General features: G+C 59.5%; 1 protein-coding gene across 1 annotated transcript in view; it reads left to right on the forward strand.

Moving 5' to 3' along the window:
- LOC142262561 (protein kinase C alpha type-like) overlaps nt 1-18,609 on the forward strand; it is a 270,331-nt gene that overhangs the window by 64,495 nt on the left and 187,227 nt on the right. The window contains 1 exon segment of the mRNA XM_075332179.1: nt 13,348-13,430. Within this exon segment, the coding sequence (XP_075188294.1) occupies nt 13,348-13,430 (83 nt within the window).

Raw genomic sequence — 18,609 nt, forward strand, 5'->3', positions numbered from 1 at the left:
CTGGTGGGTCGGCCGGTGCCTTCTGTAGGGTTGGTTGCGGTGACTGTAACTTCCGGTGGGTCGGCCGGTGCCTTCTGTAAGCTCGGTTGCTTGACTGTTACTTCCGGTGGTTTGACCTTTGCCTTCTGTAGGGTCGGTTGCTGCCTTCTGTAGTGTCTATTGCGGTGACTGTTACTTCCGATGGGTCGGCCGGTGCCTTCTGTAGGGTCGGTTGCTGCCTTCTGTTGGGTTGGCTGGTGCCTTCTGTAGGGTCGGTTGCTTTGACTGGTACTTCCGGTGGTTTGACATTTGCCTTCTGTAGGGTCGGCCGGTGCCTTCTGTAGGGTCGGTTGTGGTGACTGTTACTTCCGGTGGGTCGGCCGGTGCCTTCCCTACTCACTATTCTGTCCATTCTCTTGGCCGATTCTTTGAGATCTGGGTCCTCTGGATTCCTGGATGTCTGGGATCCTCTCTTGGCCCGGTGTGATCCTCCTGGGTGAGCTGTGCTCCGGCATTATTTTGGGGTTCCCTCTCTCAGTAGTGTCGTCCCTGGTTGGTTTGGAGCAGATGGGGAGGCCGGGCGCAGAGCGTGCGCTCCATGGTTAATCATCTGGAAACCTCCTGCAGAAGCTGCTGGTGGAAAACCTCATGAGCTGGGAAGACTGATAGGCGGCATGACTAACCTTCCTGGACGGCCTCCTCTCCTGGCACCCCTCGCCTTCCCCTGGTTACTCGTCTCCCCTCGTTTTCCCCTGGTTACTCGTCTCCCCTAGTTTTCCCCTGGTTACTCGTCTCCCCTCCTCGCCTTCCCCTGGTTGCTCGTCTCCCCTCCTCGCCTTCCCCTGGTTACTCGTCTCCCCTCGTTTTCCCCTGGTTACTCGTCTCCCCTCATTTTCCCCTGGTTACTCGTCTCCCCTCGCCTTCCCCTGGTTGCTCGTCTCTCCTCGCCTTCCCCTGGTTACTCGTCTCCCCTCGCCTTCCCCTGGTTACTCGTCTCCCCTCGCCTTCCCCTGGTTGCTCGTCTCCCCTCCTCGCCTTCCCCTGGTTGCTCGTCTCCCCTCCTCGCCTTCCCCTGGGTGCTCGTCTCCCCTCCTCGCCTTCCCCTGGTTACTAGTCTCCCCTCGCCTTCCCCTGGTTGCTCGTCTCCCCTCCTCGCCTTCCCCTGGTTGCTCGTCTCCCCTCCTCGCCTTCCCCTGGTTGCTCGTCTCCCCTCCTCGCCTTCCCCTGGTTGCTCGTCTCCCCTCCTCGCCTTCCCCTGGTTGCTCGTCTCCCCTCCTCGCCTTCCCCTGGTTGCTCGTCTCCCCTCCTCGCCTTCCCCTGGTTGCTCGTCTCCCCTCCTCGCCTTCCCCTGGTTGCTCGTCTCCCCTCCTCGCCTTCCCCTGGTTGCTCGTCTCCCCTCCTCGCCTTCCCCTGGTTGCTCGTCTCCCCTCCTCGCCTTCCCCTGGTTGCTCGTCTCCCCTCCTCGCCTTCCCCTGGTTGCTCGTCTCCCCTCGCCTTCCCCTGGTTGCTCGTCTCCCCTCGCCTTCCCCTGGTTCCTCGTCTCCCCTCGCCTTCCCCTGGTTACTCGTCTCCCCCCCTCGCCTTCCCCTGGTTGCTCGTCTCCCCCCCTCGCCTTCCCCTGGTTGCTCGTCTCCCCCCCTCGCCTTCCCCTGGTTGCTCGTCTCCCCTCCTCGCCTTCCCCTGGTTGCTCGTCTCCCCTCCTCGCCTTCCCCTGGTTGCTCGTCTCCCCTCCTCGCCTTCCCCTGGTTGCTCGTCTCCCCTCCTCGCCTTCCCCTGGTTGCTCGTCTCCCCTCCTCGCCTTCCCCTGGTTGCTCGTCTCCCCTCCTCGCCTTCCCCTGGTTGCTCGTCTCCCCTCCTCGCCTTCCCCTGGTTGCTCGTCTCCCCTCCTCGCCTTCCCCTGGTTGCTCGTCTCCCCTCCTCGCCTTCCCCTGGTTGCTCGTCTCCCCTCCTCGCCTTCCCCTGGTTGCTCGTCTCCCCTCCTCGCCTTCCCCTGGTTGCTCGTCTCCCCTCCTCGCCTTCCCCTGGTTGCTCGTCTCCCCTCCTCGCCTTCCCCTGGTTGCTCGTCTCCCCTCCTCGCCTTCCCCTGGTTGCTCGTCTCCCCTCCTCGCCTTCCCCTGGTTGCTCGTCTCCCCTCCTCGCCTTCCCCTGGTTGCTCGTCTCCCCTCCTCGCCTTCCCCTGGTTGCTCGTCTCCCCTCCTCGCCTTCCCCTGGTTGCTCGTCTCCCCTCCTCGCCTTCCCCTGGTTGCTCGGCCCCCCGGCAGTAGGTTGCGCCCCTCGTCTTCCCCTCGTCAGTAGGTTGCGCCCCTCGTCTTCCCCTCGTCAGTAGGTTGCGCCCCTCGTCTTCCCCTCGGCAGTAGGTTGCGCCCCTCGTCTTCCCCTCGGCAGTAGGTTGCGCCCCTCGTCTTCCCCTCGGCAGTAGGTTGCGCCCCTCGTCTTCCCCTCGGCAGTAGGTTGCGCCCCTCGTCTTCCCCTCGGCAGTAGGTTGCGCCCCTCGTCTTCCCCTCGTCAGTAGGTTGCGCCCCTCGTCTTCCCCTCGTCAGTAGGTTGCGCCCCTCGTCTTCCCCTCGTCAGTAGGTTGCGCCCCTCGTCTTCCCCTCGTCAGTAGGTTGCGCCCCTCGTCTTCCCCTCGTCAGTAGGTTGCGCCCCTCGTCTTCCCCTCGTCAGTAGGTTGCGCCCCTCGTCTTCCCCTCGTCAGTAGGTTGCGCCCCTCGTCTTCCCCTCGTCAGTAGGTTGCGCCCCTCGTCTTCCCCTCGTCAGTAGGTTGCGCCCCTCGTCTTCCCCTCGTCAGTAGGTTGCGCCCCTCGTCTTCCCCTCGTCAGTAGGTTGCGCCCCTCGTCTTCCCCTCGTCAGTAGGTTGCGCCCCTCGTCTTCCCCTCGTCAGTAGGTTGCGCCCCTCGTCTTCCCCTCGTCAGTAGGTTGCGCCCCTCGTCAGTAGGTTGCGCCCCTCGTCAGTAGGTTGCGCCCCTCGTCTTCCCCTCGTCAGTAGGTTGCGCCCCTCGTCTTCCCCTCGTCAGTAGGTTGCGCCCCTCGTCTTCCCCTCGTCAGTAGGTTGCGCCCCTCGTCTTCCCCTCGTCAGTAGGTTGCGCCCCTCGTCTCCCCTCGTCAGTAGGTTGCGCCCCTCGTCTCCCCTCGTCAGTAGGTTGCGCCCCTCGTCTCCCCTCGTCAGTAGGTTGCGCCCCTCGTCAGTAGGTTGCGCCCCTCGTCTCCTCTCGTCAGTAGGTTGCGCCCCTCGTCTCCTCTCGTCAGTAGGTTGCGCCCCTCGTCAGTAGGTTGCGCCCCTCGTCTCCCCTCGTCAGTAGGTTGCGCCCCTCGTCTCCTCTCGTCAGTAGGTTGCGCCCCTCGTCTCCCCTCGTCAGTAGGTTGCGCCCCTCGTCAGTAGGTTGCGCCCCTCGTCTCCTCTCGTCAGTAGGTTGCGCCCCTCGTCTCCTCTCGTCAGTAGGTTGCGCCCCTCGTCTCCTCTCGTCAGTAGGTTGCGCCCCTCGTCTCCTCTCGTCAGTAGGTTGCGCCCCTCGTCTCCTCTCGTCAGTAGGTTGCGCCCCTCGTCTCCTCTCGTCAGTAGGTTGCGCCCCTCGTCTCCTCTCGTCAGTAGGTTGCGCCCCTCGTCTCCTCTCGTCAGTAGGTTGCGCCCCTCGTCTCCTCTCGTCAGTAGGTTGCGCCCCTCGTCTCCTCTCGTCAGTAGGTTGCGCCCCTCGTCTCCTCTCGTCAGTAGGTTGCGCCCCTCGTCAGTAGGTTGCGCCCCTCGTCAGTAGGTTGCGCCCCTCGTCAGTAGGTTGCGCCCCTCGTCAGTAGGTTGCGCCCCTCGTCAGTAGGTTGCGCCCCTCGTCAGTAGGTTGCGCCCCTCGTCAGTAGGTTGCGCCCCTCGTCAGAAGGTTGCGCCCCTCGTCAGTAGGTTGCGCCCCTCGTCTCCCCTCGTCAGTAGGTTGCGCCCCTCGTCTCCCCTCGTCAGTAGGTTGCGCCCCTCGTCTCCCCTCGTCAGTAGGTTGCGCCCCTCGTCTCCCCTCGTCAGTAGGTTGCGCCCCTCGTCTCCCCTCGTCAGTAGGTTGCGCCCCTCGTCTCCCCTCGTCAGTAGGTTGCGCCCCTCGTCTCCCCTCGTCAGTAGGTTGCGCCCCTCGTCTCCCCTCGTCAGTAGGTTGCGCCCCTCGTCTCCCCTCGTCAGTAGGTTGCGCCCCTCGTGTCCCCTCGTCAGTAGGTTGCGCCCCTCGTCTCCCCTCGTCAGTAGGTTGCGCCCCTCGTCTCCTTTCGTCAGTAGGTTGCGCCCCTCGTCGCCCCTCGTCAGTAGGTTGCGCCCCTCGTCAGTAGGTTGCGCCCCTCGTCTCCCCTCGTCAGTAGGTTGCGCCCCTCGTCTCCCCTCGTCAGTAGGTTGCGCCCCTCGTCAGTAGGTTGCGCCCCTCGTCAGTAGGTTGCGCCCCTCGTCTCCCCTCGTCAGTAGGTTGCGCCCCTCGTCTCCCCTCGTCAGTAGGTTGCGCCCCTCGTCAGTAGGTTGCGCCCCTCGTCGCCCCTCGTCAGTAGGTTGCGCCCCTCGTCTCCCCTCGTCAGTAGGTTGCGCCCCTCGTCAGGTTGCGCCTCTCGTCTCCCCTCGTCAGTAGGCTGCGCCCCTCGTCTCCTCTCGTCAGTAGGTTGCGCCCCTCGTCAGTAGGTTGCGCCCCTCGTCAGTAGGTTGCGCCCCTCGTCAGTAGGTTGCGCCCCTCGTCAGTAGGTTGCGCCCCTCGTCTCCTCTCGTCAGTAGGTGTCGCCTCTCGTCAGTAGGTGTCGCCCCTCGTCAGTAGGTTGCGCCCTTCGTCGCCCCTCGTCAGTAGGTTGCGCCCCTCGTCGCCCCTCGTCAGTAGGTTGCGCCCCTCGTCAGTAGGTTGCGCCCCTCGTCTCCCCTCGTCAGTAGGTTGCGCCCCTCGTCAGTAGGTTGCGCCCCTCGTCTCCCCTCGTCAGTAGGTTGCGCCCCTCGTCTCCCCTCGTCAGTAGGTTGCGCCCCTCGTCAGGTTGCGCCTCTCGTCTCCCCTCGTCAGTAGGTTGCGCCTCTCGTCTCCCCTCGTCAGTAGGTTGCGCCCCTCGTCTCCCCTCGTCAGTAGGTTGCGCCCCTCGTCTCCCCTCGTCAGTAGGTTGCGCCCCTCGTCTCCCCTCGTCAGTAGGTTGCGCCCCTCGTCAGGTTGCGCCTCTCGTCTCCCCTCGTCAGTAGGCTGCGCCCCTCGTCTCCTCTCGTCAGTAGGTTGCGCCCCTCGTCAGTAGGTTGCGCCCCTCGTCAGTAGGTTGCGCCCCTCGTCAGTAGGTTGCGCCCCTCGTCAGTAGGTTGCGCCCCTCGTCTCCTCTCGTCAGTAGGTGTCGCCTCTCGTCAGTAGGTGTCGCCCCTCGTCAGTAGGTTGCGCCCTTCGTCGCCCCTCGTCAGTAGGTTGCGCCCCTCGTCGCCCCTCGTCAGTAGGTTGCGCCCCTCGTCAGTAGGTTGCGCCCCTCGTCTCCCCTCGTCAGTAGGTTGCGCCCCTCGTCGCCCCTCGTCAGTAGGTGTCGCCCCTCGTCTCCCCTCGTCAGTAGGTGTCGCCCCTCGTCTCCGGGTGCTCAGCACAGTTTCTCCCCTGGCTGTGCTGCGTCCTCTCTCGGCACTTGTATACAGTATATACTTCACATTTAAAGGGACATGACCCATTTAGTGTTGGGTGGCGTCCAGTTTGGGTCTTTAGGCGGCAGATTGGGGATCAGCGGCGGTGGAGTGATTGGGGTCATTGATAATTCCCGCGCCCCCGTGCGTCCGTCCTGCAGATGTTGCTCGGGGGGGTCCCGGCTGATCAGTGGCAGCCGCTCGCCTCGCTCCTGTAATTCCTGGTGTTTTGCCTTTTTCCCGCAGCCTCGTCACATGGAGGCATTTACTGCCATCTGTCCCCGCGGCCGTGACGCTGCGCTCAGCCCGGAGATTATCTGGACTTTATATGTCAGCCGCTGTGGGAGGGGGCGCGGGGGTCCGTGTGCCCCCATTACTGTGATCCGTGGGGAGGGGGTGCGGGGGTCTGTGTGCCCCATTACTGTGATCCGTGGGGAGGGGGCGCGGGGGTCCGTGTGCCCCCATTAGTGATCAGTGGGGAGGGGGCGCGGGGGTCCGTGTGCCCCCATTACTGTGGTCTGTGGGGAGGAGGCGCGGGGGTCCATGTGCCCCCATTACTGTGGTCTGTGGGGAGGGGGTCTGTGTGCCCCCATTACTGTGATCCGTGGGGAGGGGGCGCGAGGGTCCGTGTGCCCCCCATTACTGTGGTCTGTGGGGAGGGGGTCTGTGTGCCCCCATTACTGTGGTCTGTGGGGAGGGGGTGCAGGGGTCCGTGTGCCCCCATTACTGTGGTCTGTGGGGAGGGGGCGCAGGGGTCCGTGTGCCCCCATTACTGTGATCCGTGGGGAGGGGGCGCGGGGGTCCATGTGCCCCCATTACTGTGGTCTGTGGGGAGGGGGCGCGGGGGTCCGTGTGCCCCCATTACTGTGGTCTGTGGGGAGGTGGCGCGGGGGTCCGTGTGCCCCCATTACTGTGATCCGTAGAGGGGGCGCGGGGGTCCGTGTACCCCCATTACTGTGGTCTGTGGGCGCGGGGGTCCGCGTACCCCCATTATTGTGGTCTGTGGGGAGGGGGCGCGGGGGTCCGTGTGCCCCCATTACTGTGGTCTGTGGGGAGGGGGCGCGGGGGTCCGTGTGCCCCCATTACTGTGGTCTGTGGGGAGGGGGCGCGGGGGTCCGTGTGCCCCCATTACTGTGGTCTGTGGGGAGGGGGCGCGGGGGTCCATGTGCCCCCATTACTGTGATTTGTGGGGAGGGGGCGCGGGGGTCCGTGTGCCTCCATTACTGTGGTCTGTGGGGAGGAGGCGCGGGGGGTCCGTGTGCCCCCATTACTGTGGTCTGTGGGGAGGAGGCGCGGGGGTCCATGTGCCCCCATTAGTGTGGTCTGTGGGGAGGGGGTCTGTGTGCCCCCATTACTGTGATCCGTGGGGAGGGGGCGCGAGGGTCCGTGTGCCCCCCATTACTGTGGTCTGTGGGGAGGGGGTCTGTGTGCCCCCATTACTGTGGTCTGTGGGGAGGGGGTGCAGGGGTCCGTGTGCCCCCATTACTGTGGTCTGTGGGGAGGGGGCGCAGGGGTCCGTGTGCCCCCATTACTGTGGTCTGTGGGGAGGGGGTCCGTGTGCCCCCATTACTGTGATCCGTGGGGAGGGGGCGCGGGGGTCCATGTGCCCCCATTACTGTGGTCTGTGGGGAGGGGGCGCGGGGGTCCGTGTGCCCCCATTACTGTGGTCTGTGGGGAGGTGGCGCGGGGGTCCGTGTGCCCCCATTACTGTGATCCGTAGAGGGGGCGCGGGGGTCCGCGTACCCCCATTACTGTGGTCTGTGGGGAGGGGGCGCGGGGGTCTGTGGGGAGGGGGTGCGGGGGTCCGTGTGCCTCCATTACTGTGGGGAGGAGGCGCGGGGGTCCGTGTGCACCCATTACTGTGGTCTGTGGGGAGGGGGCGCGGGGGTCCGTGTGCCCCCATTACTGTGGTCTGTGGGGAGGAGGCGCGGGGGTCTGCTGTGACCCCATTACTGTGGTCTGTGGGGAGGGGGTCTGCTGTGACCCCATTACTGTGGTCTGTGGGGAGGGGGCACGGGGGTCCGTGTGCCCCCATTACTGTGGTCTGTGGGGAGGAGGCGCGGGGGTCCGTGTGACCCCATTACTGTGGTCTGTGGGGAGGGGGCGCGGGGGTCCGTGTGACCCCATTACTGTGGTCTGTGGGGAGGGGGCGCGGGGGTCCGTGTGCCTCCATTACTGTGGTCTGTGGGGAGGGGGCGCGGGGGTCCGTGTGCCCCCATTACTGTGGTCTGTGGGGAGGAGGCGCGGGGGTCCGTGTGACCCCATTACTGTGGTCTGTGGGGAGGGGGCGCGGGGGTCCGTGTGCCCCCATTACTGTGGTCTGTGGGGAGGGGGCGCAGGGGTCCATGTGACCCCATTACTGTGATCCGTGGGGAGGGGGCGCGGGGGTCCGTGTGCCCCCATTACTGTGGTCTGTGGGGAGGGGGCGCGGGGGTCCGTGTGCCTCCATTACTGTGGTCTGTGCGGAGGGGGCGCGGGGGTCCGTGTGCCTCCATTACTGTGGTCTGTGGGGAGGGGGCGCGGGGCATCTCTGTATCCTCGATGGCAGGGTCAGCAGTCATCTCTATCGGGGGTGGGGTCATCAGTCACCTCGTTATCCCCGAGGGCGGGTTAGTCAGGCACTTCGTTATCCTCGAGGGCGGGTTCATCAGTCACCTCGTTATGCTCGAGGGCGGGTTCATCAGGCACTTCGTTATCCTCGAGGGCGGGTTCATCAGTCACCTCGTTATCCTCGAGGGTGGGTTCATCAGTCACCTCGTTATCCTCGAGGGCGGGTTCATCAGGCACTTCGTTATCCTCGAGGGCGGGTTCATCAGTCACCTCGTTATCTTCAAGGGCGGGCTCATCAGGCACCTCGTTATGCTCGAGGGCGGGTTCATCAGGCACGTCGTTATCCTCGGGGGCGGGTTCATCAGTCACCTCGTTATCCTCGGGGGCGGGTTCATCAGTCACCTCGTTATCCTCGGGGGCGGGTTCATCAGTCACCTCGTTATCCTTGAGGGCGGGTTCATCAGGCACTTCGTTATCCTCGAGGGCGGGTTCATCAGGCACTTCGTTATCTTCAAGGGCGGGCTCATCAGGCACGTCGTTATCCTCGGGGGCGGGTTAATCAGGCACCTCGTTATCCTCGGGGGCGGTGCCAGGAGGCACGTCGTTATCCTCGGGGGCGGGGCCAGCAGGCATCTCATTATCCCTTTGGGCACACATTGTGATTGCTCTGCCGCCCCCTCTCTCTGGTCTCTGCTTTGTAGTGGGGGCTCTCTGGAGACCCCCATGTACTGACTTTTAGCCCTTCCTGCGGTCTCTGGCAGTCGCCGGCTCTTCCCCCGCGGAGCCTCCATTGCTGCTGTGTCATGTTCATTAATTTCAGCAGCAAACGCAGCGAGAAGACGATGATTCACAGGAGCCGCTGCCATCTGTCTCCTCACACCGTGCACAGAAGAGAGGGGGCGGCTCCGAGACACTGCCTAATACACAATACGGGAGTATTCTGAGTGCAGCTCTGGAGGATAATGCAGGGCAATAATGTATGTGCAAAGTGACTGTAGCAGCAGAATAGTGAGTGCAGCTCTGGAGTATAATACAGGAGGTAACTCAGGATCAGTAATGTAATGTATGTACACAGTGACTGCACCAGCAGAATAGTGAGTGCAGCTCTGGAGTATAATACAGGAGGTAGCTCCGGATCAGTAATGTATGTGCAGAGTGAGCGCAGCTCTGGAGTATAATACAGGAGGTAACTCGGGATCAGTAATGTATGTGCAGAGTGAGCGCAGCTCTGGAGTATAATACAGGAGGTAACCCCGGATCAGTAATGTATGTGCAGAGTGAGCGCAGCTCTGGAGTATAATACAGGAGGTAACCCCGGATCAGTAATGTATGTGCAGAGTGAGCGCAGCTCTGGAGTATAATACAGGAGGTAGGTCTGGATCAGTAATGTATGTGCAGAGTGAGCGCAGCTCTGGAGTATAATACAGGAGGTAACCCCGGATCAGTAATGTATGTGCAGAGTGAGCGCAGCTCTGGAGTATAATACAGGAGGTAACCCCAGATCAGTAATGTATGTGCAGAGTGAGCGCAGCTCTGGAGTGTAATACAGGAGGTAACCCCGGATCAGTAATGTATGTGCAGAGTGAGCGCAGCTCTGGAGTATAATACAGGAGGTAACCCCAGATCAGTAATGTATGTGCAGAGTGAGCGCAGCTCTGGAGTATAATACAGGAGGTAACTCGGGATCAGTAATGTATGTGCAGAGTGAGCGCAGCTCTGGAGTATAGTACAGGAGATAGGTCAGAGTCAGTAATGTATGTGCAGAGTGAGCGCAGCTCTGGAGTATAGTACAGGAGGTAGCTCCGGATCAGTAATGTATGTGCAGAGTGAGCGCAGCTCTGGAGTATAATACAGGAGGTAGCTCCGGATCAGTAATGTATGTGAAGAGTGAGTGCAGCTCTGGAGTATAATACAGGAGGTAACCCCGGATCAGTAATGTATGTGCAGAGTGAGCGCAGCTCTGGAGTATAATACAGGAGGTAGCTCCGGATCAGTAATGTATGTGCAGAGTGAGCGCAGCTCTGGAGTATAATACAGGAGGTAACCCCGGATCAGTAATGTATGTGCAGAGTGAGCGCAGCTCTGGAGTATAATACAGGAGGTAACCCCGGATCAGTAATGTATGTGCAGAGTGAGCGCAGCTCTGGAGTATAATACAGGAGGTAGCTCTGGATCAGTAATGCATGTGCAGAGTGAGCGCAGCTGTGGAGTATAATACAGGAGGTAACCCCGGATCAGTAATGTATGTGCAGAGTGAGCGCAGCTCTGGAGTGTAATACAGGAGGTAACCCCGGATCAGTAATGTATGTGCAGAGTGAGTGCAGCTCTGGAGTATAGTACAGGAGGTAGGTCAGGGTCAGTAATGTATGTGCAGAGTGAGCGCAGCTCTGGAGTATAATACAGGAGGTAGGTCAGAGTCAGTAATGTATGTGCAGAGTGAGCGCAGCTCTGGAGTATAATACAGGAGGTAACTCTGGATCAGTAATGTATGTGCAGAGTGAGCGCAGCTCTGGAGTATAATACAGGAGGTAACCCCGGATCAGTAATGTATGTGCAGAGTGAGTGCAGCTCTGGAGTATAATACAGGAGGTAACTCTGGATCAGTAATGTATGTGCAGAGTGAGCGCAGCTCTGGAGTATAATACAGGAGGTAACCCCGGATCAGTAATGTATGTGCAGAGTGAGTGCAGCTCTGGAGTATAGTACAGGAGGTAGGTCAGGGTCAGTAATGTATGTGCAGAGTGAGCGCAGCTCTGGAGTATAATACAGGAGGTAGGTCAGAGTCAGTAATGTATGTGCAGAGTGAGCGCAGCTCTGGAGTATAATACAGGAGGTAACCCCGGATCAGTAATGTATATGCAGAGTGAGCGCAGCTCTGGAGTATAATTCAGGAGGTGACCCCGGATCAGTAATGTATGTGCAGAGTGAGCGCAGCTCTGGAGTATAATACAGGAGGTAACCCCGGATCAGTAATGTATATGCAGAGTGAGCGCAGCTCTGGAGTATAATTCAGGAGGTGACCCCGGATCAGTAATGTATGTGCAGAGTGAGCGCAGCTCTGGAGTATAATTCAGGAGGTAACCCCGGATCAGTAATGTATATGCAGAGTGAGCGCAGCTCTGGAGTATAATACAGGAGGTGACCCCGGATCAGTAATGTATGTGCAGAGTGAGTGCAGCTCTGGAGTATAATACAGGAGGTAGCTCTGGATCAGTAATGTATGTGCAGAGTGAGTGCAGCTCTGGAGTATAATACAGGAGGTAGCTCCGGATCAGTAATGTATGTGAAGAGTGAGTGCAGCTCTGGAGTATAATACAGGAGGTAGCTCTGGATCAGTAATGTATGTGCAGAGTGAGCGCAGCTCTGGAGTATAATACAGGAGGTAACCCCGGATCGGTAATGTATGTGCAGAGTGAGCGCAGCTCTGGAGTATAATACAGGAGGTAGCTCCGGATCAGTAATGTATGTGAAGAGTGAGTGCAGCTCTGGAGTATAATACAGGAGGTAACCCCGGATCAGTAATGTATGTGCAGAGTGAGCGCAGCTCTGGAGTATAATACAGGAGGTAGCTCCGGATCAGTAATGTATGTGCAGAGTGAGCGCAGCTCTGGAGTATAATACAGGAGGTAACCCCGGATCAGTAATGTATGTGCAGAGTGAGCGCAGCTCTGGAGTATAATACAGGAGGTAACCCCGGATCAGTAATGTATGTGCAGAGTGAGCGCAGCTCTGGAGTATAATACAGGAGGTAGCTCTGGATCAGTAATGCATGTGCAGAGTGAGCGCAGCTGTGGAGTATAATACAGGAGGTAACCCCGGATCAGTAATGTATGTGCAGAGTGAGCGCAGCTCTGGAGTGTAATACAGGAGGTAACCCCGGATCAGTAATGTATGTGCAGAGTGAGTGCAGCTCTGGAGTATAGTACAGGAGGTAGGTCAGGGTCAGTAATGTATGTGCAGAGTGAGCGCAGCTCTGGAGTATAATACAGGAGGTAGGTCAGAGTCAGTAATGTATGTGCAGAGTGAGCGCAGCTCTGGAGTATAATACAGGAGGTAACTCTGGATCAGTAATGTATGTGCAGAGTGAGCGCAGCTCTGGAGTATAATACAGGAGGTAACCCCGGATCAGTAATGTATGTGCAGAGTGAGTGCAGCTCTGGAGTATAATACAGGAGGTAACTCTGGATCAGTAATGTATGTGCAGAGTGAGCGCAGCTCTGGAGTATAATACAGGAGGTAACCCCGGATCAGTAATGTATGTGCAGAGTGAGTGCAGCTCTGGAGTATAGTACAGGAGGTAGGTCAGGGTCAGTAATGTATGTGCAGAGTGAGCGCAGCTCTGGAGTATAATACAGGAGGTAGGTCAGAGTCAGTAATGTATGTGCAGAGTGAGCGCAGCTCTGGAGTATAATACAGGAGGTAACCCCGGATCAGTAATGTATATGCAGAGTGAGCGCAGCTCTGGAGTATAATTCAGGAGGTGACCCCGGATCAGTAATGTATGTGCAGAGTGAGCGCAGCTCTGGAGTATAATACAGGAGGTAACCCCGGATCAGTAATGTATATGCAGAGTGAGCGCAGCTCTGGAGTATAATTCAGGAGGTGACCCCGGATCAGTAATGTATGTGCAGAGTGAGCGCAGCTCTGGAGTATAATTCAGGAGGTAACCCCGGATCAGTAATGTATATGCAGAGTGAGCGCAGCTCTGGAGTATAATACAGGAGGTGACCCCGGATCAGTAATGTATGTGCAGAGTGAGTGCAGCTCTGGAGTATAATACAGGAGGTAGCTCTGGATCAGTAATGTATGTGCAGAGTGAGTGCAGCTCTGGAGTATAATACAGGAGGTAGCTCCGGATCAGTAATGTATGTGAAGAGTGAGTGCAGCTCTGGAGTATAATACAGGAGGTAGCTCTGGATCAGTACTGTATGTGCAGAGTGAGCGCAGCTCTGGAGTATAATACAGGAGGTAGCTCTGGATCAGTAATGTATGTGCAGAGTGAGCGCAGCTCTGGAGTATAATACAGGAGGTAACCCCGGATCGGTAATGTATGTGCAGAGTGAGCGCAGCTCTGGAGTATAATACAGGAGGTAGCTTCGGATTAGTAATGTATGTGCAGAGTGAGCGCAGCTCTGGAGTATAATACAGGAGGTAGGTCTGGATCAGTAATGTATATGCAGAGTGAGCGCAGCTCTGGAGTGTACTGCAGTCTCACGCCTCTCTTTCTCTTGCAGTGTGCTGTTTCGTGGTACACAAGCGGTGTCATGAGTTTGTCACGTTCTCGTGCCCCGGTGGAGATAAAGGTCCGGACACAGATGTAAGTACCGGTGCCGCGGTTGTATGTGTTTCTTTGCTGTTGTGTGTACCGGCCCTTTAAGTGTGTTGCTGTCGGCGGTTCCTCCGGGCAGCGGTGGCCGCGCTGTCAGTGACCTGGATTTTGCAGGACTTTGGTTCCCGCAGAGCAGACACGTGCGGACCCCTGTATGAATAATGCACGGGGTGTGAGTATATATATATATCACCGGAGCTCATGAAGATGAATGCCTGGAGGCTGCAGCGCCGGCTGCCGGGGGGTTAATCCTGGCACATAGTAAGAATGAGGAGGGACTGGCATGAAGCAGGAGCTCAGGATGAGCACAGCTGTGGTTTCTCTGCCCTCAGGTCTGCTGTCCTGCTGCGGCTCGCAGAGCTTCCGTTACAGTGTGCTCCCTCAGTGTTGCATGTATGCAGCGCAGGCACAATGGCTGCTGAATTATTAAACACGTCTTCAGCGTGAAGTGTGGGCTCCACAGAACGGAGGAGACCCCCGGGGCCATCACAAGAGCATGAACAAACGTGTCCTCCGGGGGGCGCTGCTGTCATTACAGAGTACATCCTCCGGGGGGGGCTGCTGTCATTACAGAGTACATCCTCCGGGGGGAGCTGCTGTCATTACAGAGTACATCCTCCGGGGGGAGCTGCTGTCATTACAGAGTACATCCTCCGGGGGGGGGCTGCTGTCATTACAGAGTACATCCTCCGGGGGGAGCTGCTGTCATTACAGAGTACATCCTCCGGGGGGAGCTGCTGTCATTACAGAGTACATCCTCCGGGGGGAGCTGCTGTCATTACAGAGTACATCCTCCGGGGGGGGCTGCTGTCATTACAGAGTACATCCTCTGGGGGGGCTGCTGTCATTACAGAGTACATCCTCCGGGGGGGGGGCTGCTGTCATTACAGAGTACATCCTCCGGGGGGGGGGCTGCTGTCATTACAGAGTACATCCTCCGGGGGGAGCTGCTGTCATTACAGAGTACATCCTCCGGGGGGAGCTGCTGTCATTACAGAGTACATCCTCCGGGGGGAGCTGCTGTCATTACAGAGTACATCCTCCGGGGGGAGCTGCTGTCATTACAGAGTACATCCTCTGGGGGGGGGGGGGCTGCTGCCATTACAGAGTACATCCTCCGGGGGGGGGGCTGCTGTCATTACAGAGTACATCCTCCGGGGGGGGGGGCTGCTGTCATTACAGAGTACATCATCCGGGGGGGGCTGCTGTCATTACAGAGTACATCCTCCGGGGGGGGCTGCTGTCATTACAGAGTACATCCTCCGGGGGGAGCTGCTGTCATTACAGAGTACATCCTCCGGGGGGAGCTGCTGTCATTACAGAGTACATCCTCTGGGGGGGGGGGGGGGGCTGCTGCCATTACAGAGTACATCCTCCGGGGGGGGGGCTGCTGTCATTACAGAGTACATCCTCCGGGGGGGGGGGGGCTGCTGTCATTACAGAGTACATCATCCGGGGGGGGCTGCTGTCATTACAGAGTACATCCTCCGGGGGGGGGCTGCTGTCATTACAGAGTACATCCTCCAGGGGGCGCTGCTGTCATTACAGAGTACATCCTCCGGGGGGGGGGCTGCTGCCATTACAGAGTACATCCTCCGGGGGGGGGCTGCTGTCATTACAGAGTACATCCTCCGGGGGGGGCTGCTGTCATTACAGAGTACATCCTCCGGGGGGGGCTGCTGTCATTACAGAGTACATCCTCCGGGGGGGGGGGGCTGCTGTCATTACAGAGTACATCATCCGGGGGGGGCTGCTGTCATTACAGAGTACATCCTCCGGGGGGGGCTGCTGTCATTACAGAGTACATCCTCCGGGGGGAGCTGCTGTCATTACAGAGTACATCCTCCGGGGGGAGCTGCTGTCATTACAGAGTACATCCTCTGGGGGGGGGGGGGGGCTGCTGCCATTACAGAGTACATCCTCCGGGGGGGGGGGCTGCTGTCATTACAGAGTACATCCTCCGGGGGGGGGGGGCTGCTGTCATTACAGAGTACATCCTCCGGGGGGGGCTGCTGTCATTACAGAGTACATCCTCCGGGGGGGGCTGCTGTCATTACAGAGTACATCCTCCGGGGGGGGCTGCTGTCATTACAGAGTACATCCTCCGGGGGGAGCTGCTGTCATTACAGAGTACATCCTCCGGGGGGGGGCTGCTGTCATTACAGAGTACATCCTCCGGGGGGGGGGGCCTGCTGTCATTACAGAGTACATCCTCCGGGGGGGGGGCTGCTGTCATTACAGAGTACATCCTCCGGGGGGGGCTGCTGTCATTACAGAGTACATCCTCCGGGGGGGGGGCCTGCTGTCATTACAGAGTACATCCTCCGGGGGGGGGCTGCTGTCATTACAGAGTACATCCTCCGGGGGGAGCTGCTGTCATTACAGAGTACATCCTCCGGGGGGCGCTGCTGTCATTACAGAGTACATCCTCCGGGGGGGGCTGCTGTCATTACAGAGTACATCCTCCGGGGGGCGCTGCTGTCATTACAGAGTACATCCTCCGGGGGGCGCTGCTGTCATTACAGAGTACATCCTCCGGGGGGGGCTGCTGTCATTATAGAGTACATCCTCCGGGGGGGGCTGCTGTCATTACAGAGTACATCCTCCGGGGGGGGCTGCTGTCATTACAGAGTACATCCTCCGGGGGGGGGCTGCTGTCATTACAGAGTACATCCTCCGGGGGGGGCTGCTGTCATTACAGAGTACATCCTCCGGGGGGGGGGCTGCTGTCATTACAGAGTACATCCTCCGGGGGGAGCTGCTGTCATTACAGAGCACATCCTCCGGGGGGGGGGGGGGCTGCTGTCATTACAGAGTACATCCTCCGGGGGGGGGCCTGCTGTCATTACAGAGTACATCCTCCGGGGGGGGCTGCTGTCATTACAGAGTACATCCTCTGGGGGGGCTGCTGTCATTACAGAGTACATCCTCCGGGGGGAGCTGCTGTCATTACAGAGTACATCCTCCGGGGGGAGCTGCTGTCATTACAGAGTACATCCTCCGGGGGGAGCTGCTGTCATTACAGAGTACATCCTCCGGGGGGAGCTGCTGTCATTACAGAGTACATCCTCCGGGGGGGGCTGCTGTCATTACAGAGTACATCCTCCGGGGGGAGCTGCTGTCATTACAGAGTACATCCTCCGGGGGGGGCTGCTGTCATTACAGAGTACATCCTCCGGGGGGAGCTGCTGTCATTACAGAGTACATCCTCCGGGGGGGGCTGCTGTCATTACAGAGTACATCCTCCGGGGGGAGCTGCTGTCATTACAGAGTACATCCTCCGGGGGGAGCTGCTGTCATTACAGAGTACATCCTCCGGGGGGAGCTGCTGTCATTACAGAGTACATCCTCCGGGGGGAGCTGCTGTCATTACAGAGTACATCCTCTGGGGGGGCTGCTGTCATTACAGAGTACATCCTCCGGGGGGGGGGCTGCTGTCATTACAGAGTACATCCTCCGGGGGGGGGGCTGCTGTCATTACAGAGTACATCCTCCGGGGGGGAGCTGCTGTCATTACAGAGTACATCCTCCGGGGGGAGCTGCTGTCATTACAGAGTACATCCTCCGGGGGGAGCTGCTGTCATTACAGAGTACATCCTCCGGGGGGAGCTGCTGTCATTACAGAGTACATCCTCTGGGGGGGGGGGGGCTGCTGCCATTACAGAGTACATCCTCCGGGGGGGGGGCTGCTGTCATTACAGAGTACATCCTCCGGGGGGGGGGGCTGCTGTCATTACAGAGTACATCATCCGGGGGGGGCTGCTGTCATTACAGAGTACATCCTCCGGGGGGGGCTGCTGTCATTACAGAGTACATCCTCCGGGGGGAGCTGCTGTCATTACAGAGTACATCCTCCGGGGGGAGCTGCTGTCATTACAGAGTACATCCTCTGGGGGGGGGGGGGGCTGCTGCCATTACAGAGTACATCCTCCAGGGGGGGGGCTGCTGTCATTACAGAGTACATCCTCCGGGGGGGGGGGCTGCTGTCATTACAGAGTACATCATCCGGGGGGGGCTGCTGTCATTACAGAGTACATCCTCCGGGGGGGGCTGCTGTCATTACAGAGTACATCCTCCAGGGGGGCGCTGCTGTCATTACAGAGTACATCCTCCGGGGGGGGGGCTGCTGCCATTACAGAGTACATCCTCCGGGGGGGGGCTGCTGTCATTACAGAGTACATCCTCCGGGGGGGGGCTGCTGTCATTACAGAGTACATCCTCCGGGGGGGGCTGCTGTCATTACAGAGTACATCCTCCGGGGGGGGGGGGCTGCTGTCATTACAGAGTACATCATCCGGGGGGGGCTGCTGTCATTACAGAGTACATCCTCCGGGGGGGGCTGCTGTCATTACAGAGTACATCCTCCGGGGGGGAGCTGCTGTCATTACAGAGTACATCCTCTGGGGGGGGGGGGGCTGCTGCCATTACAGAGTACATCCTCCGGGGGGGGGGCTGCTGTCATTACAGAGTACATCCTCCGGGGGGGGGGGGCTGCTGTCATTACAGAGTACATCCTCCGGGGGGGGGCTGCTGTCATTACAGAGTACATCCTCCGGGGGGGGCTGCTGTCATTACAGAGTACATCCTCCGGGGGGGGGCTGCTGTCATTACAGAGTACATCCTCCGGGGGGAGCTGCTGTCATTACAGAGTACATCCTCCGGGGGGGGCTGCTGTCATTACAGAGTACATCCTCCGGGGGGGGGGCCTGCTGTCATTACAGAGTACATCCTCCGGGGGGGGGCTGCTGTCATTACAGAGTACATCCTCCGGGGGGGGCTGCTGTCATTACAGAGTACATCCTCCGGGGGGGGGGCCTGCTGTCATTACAGAGTACATCCTCCGGGGGGGGGCTGCTGTCATTACAGAGTACATCCTCCGGGGGGGCTGCTGTCATTACAGAGTACATCCTCCGGGGGGGCGCTGCTGTCATTACAGAGTACATCCTCCGGGGGGGGCTGCTGTCATTACAGAGTACATCCTCCGGGGGGCGCTGCTGTCATTACAGAGTACATCCTCCGGGGGGCGCTGCTGTCATTACAGAGTACATCCTCCGGGGGGGGCTGCTGTCATTATAGAGTACATCCTCCGGGGGGGGCTGCTGTCATTACAGAGTACATCCTCCGGGGGGGGGGCTGCTGTCATTACAGAGTACATCCTCCGGGGGGG

Source organism: Anomaloglossus baeobatrachus, unplaced genomic scaffold (genome assembly GCF_048569485.1).
Source record: "Anomaloglossus baeobatrachus isolate aAnoBae1 unplaced genomic scaffold, aAnoBae1.hap1 Scaffold_248, whole genome shotgun sequence".
Classification (NCBI taxonomy): domain Eukaryota; kingdom Metazoa; phylum Chordata; class Amphibia; order Anura; family Aromobatidae; genus Anomaloglossus; species Anomaloglossus baeobatrachus.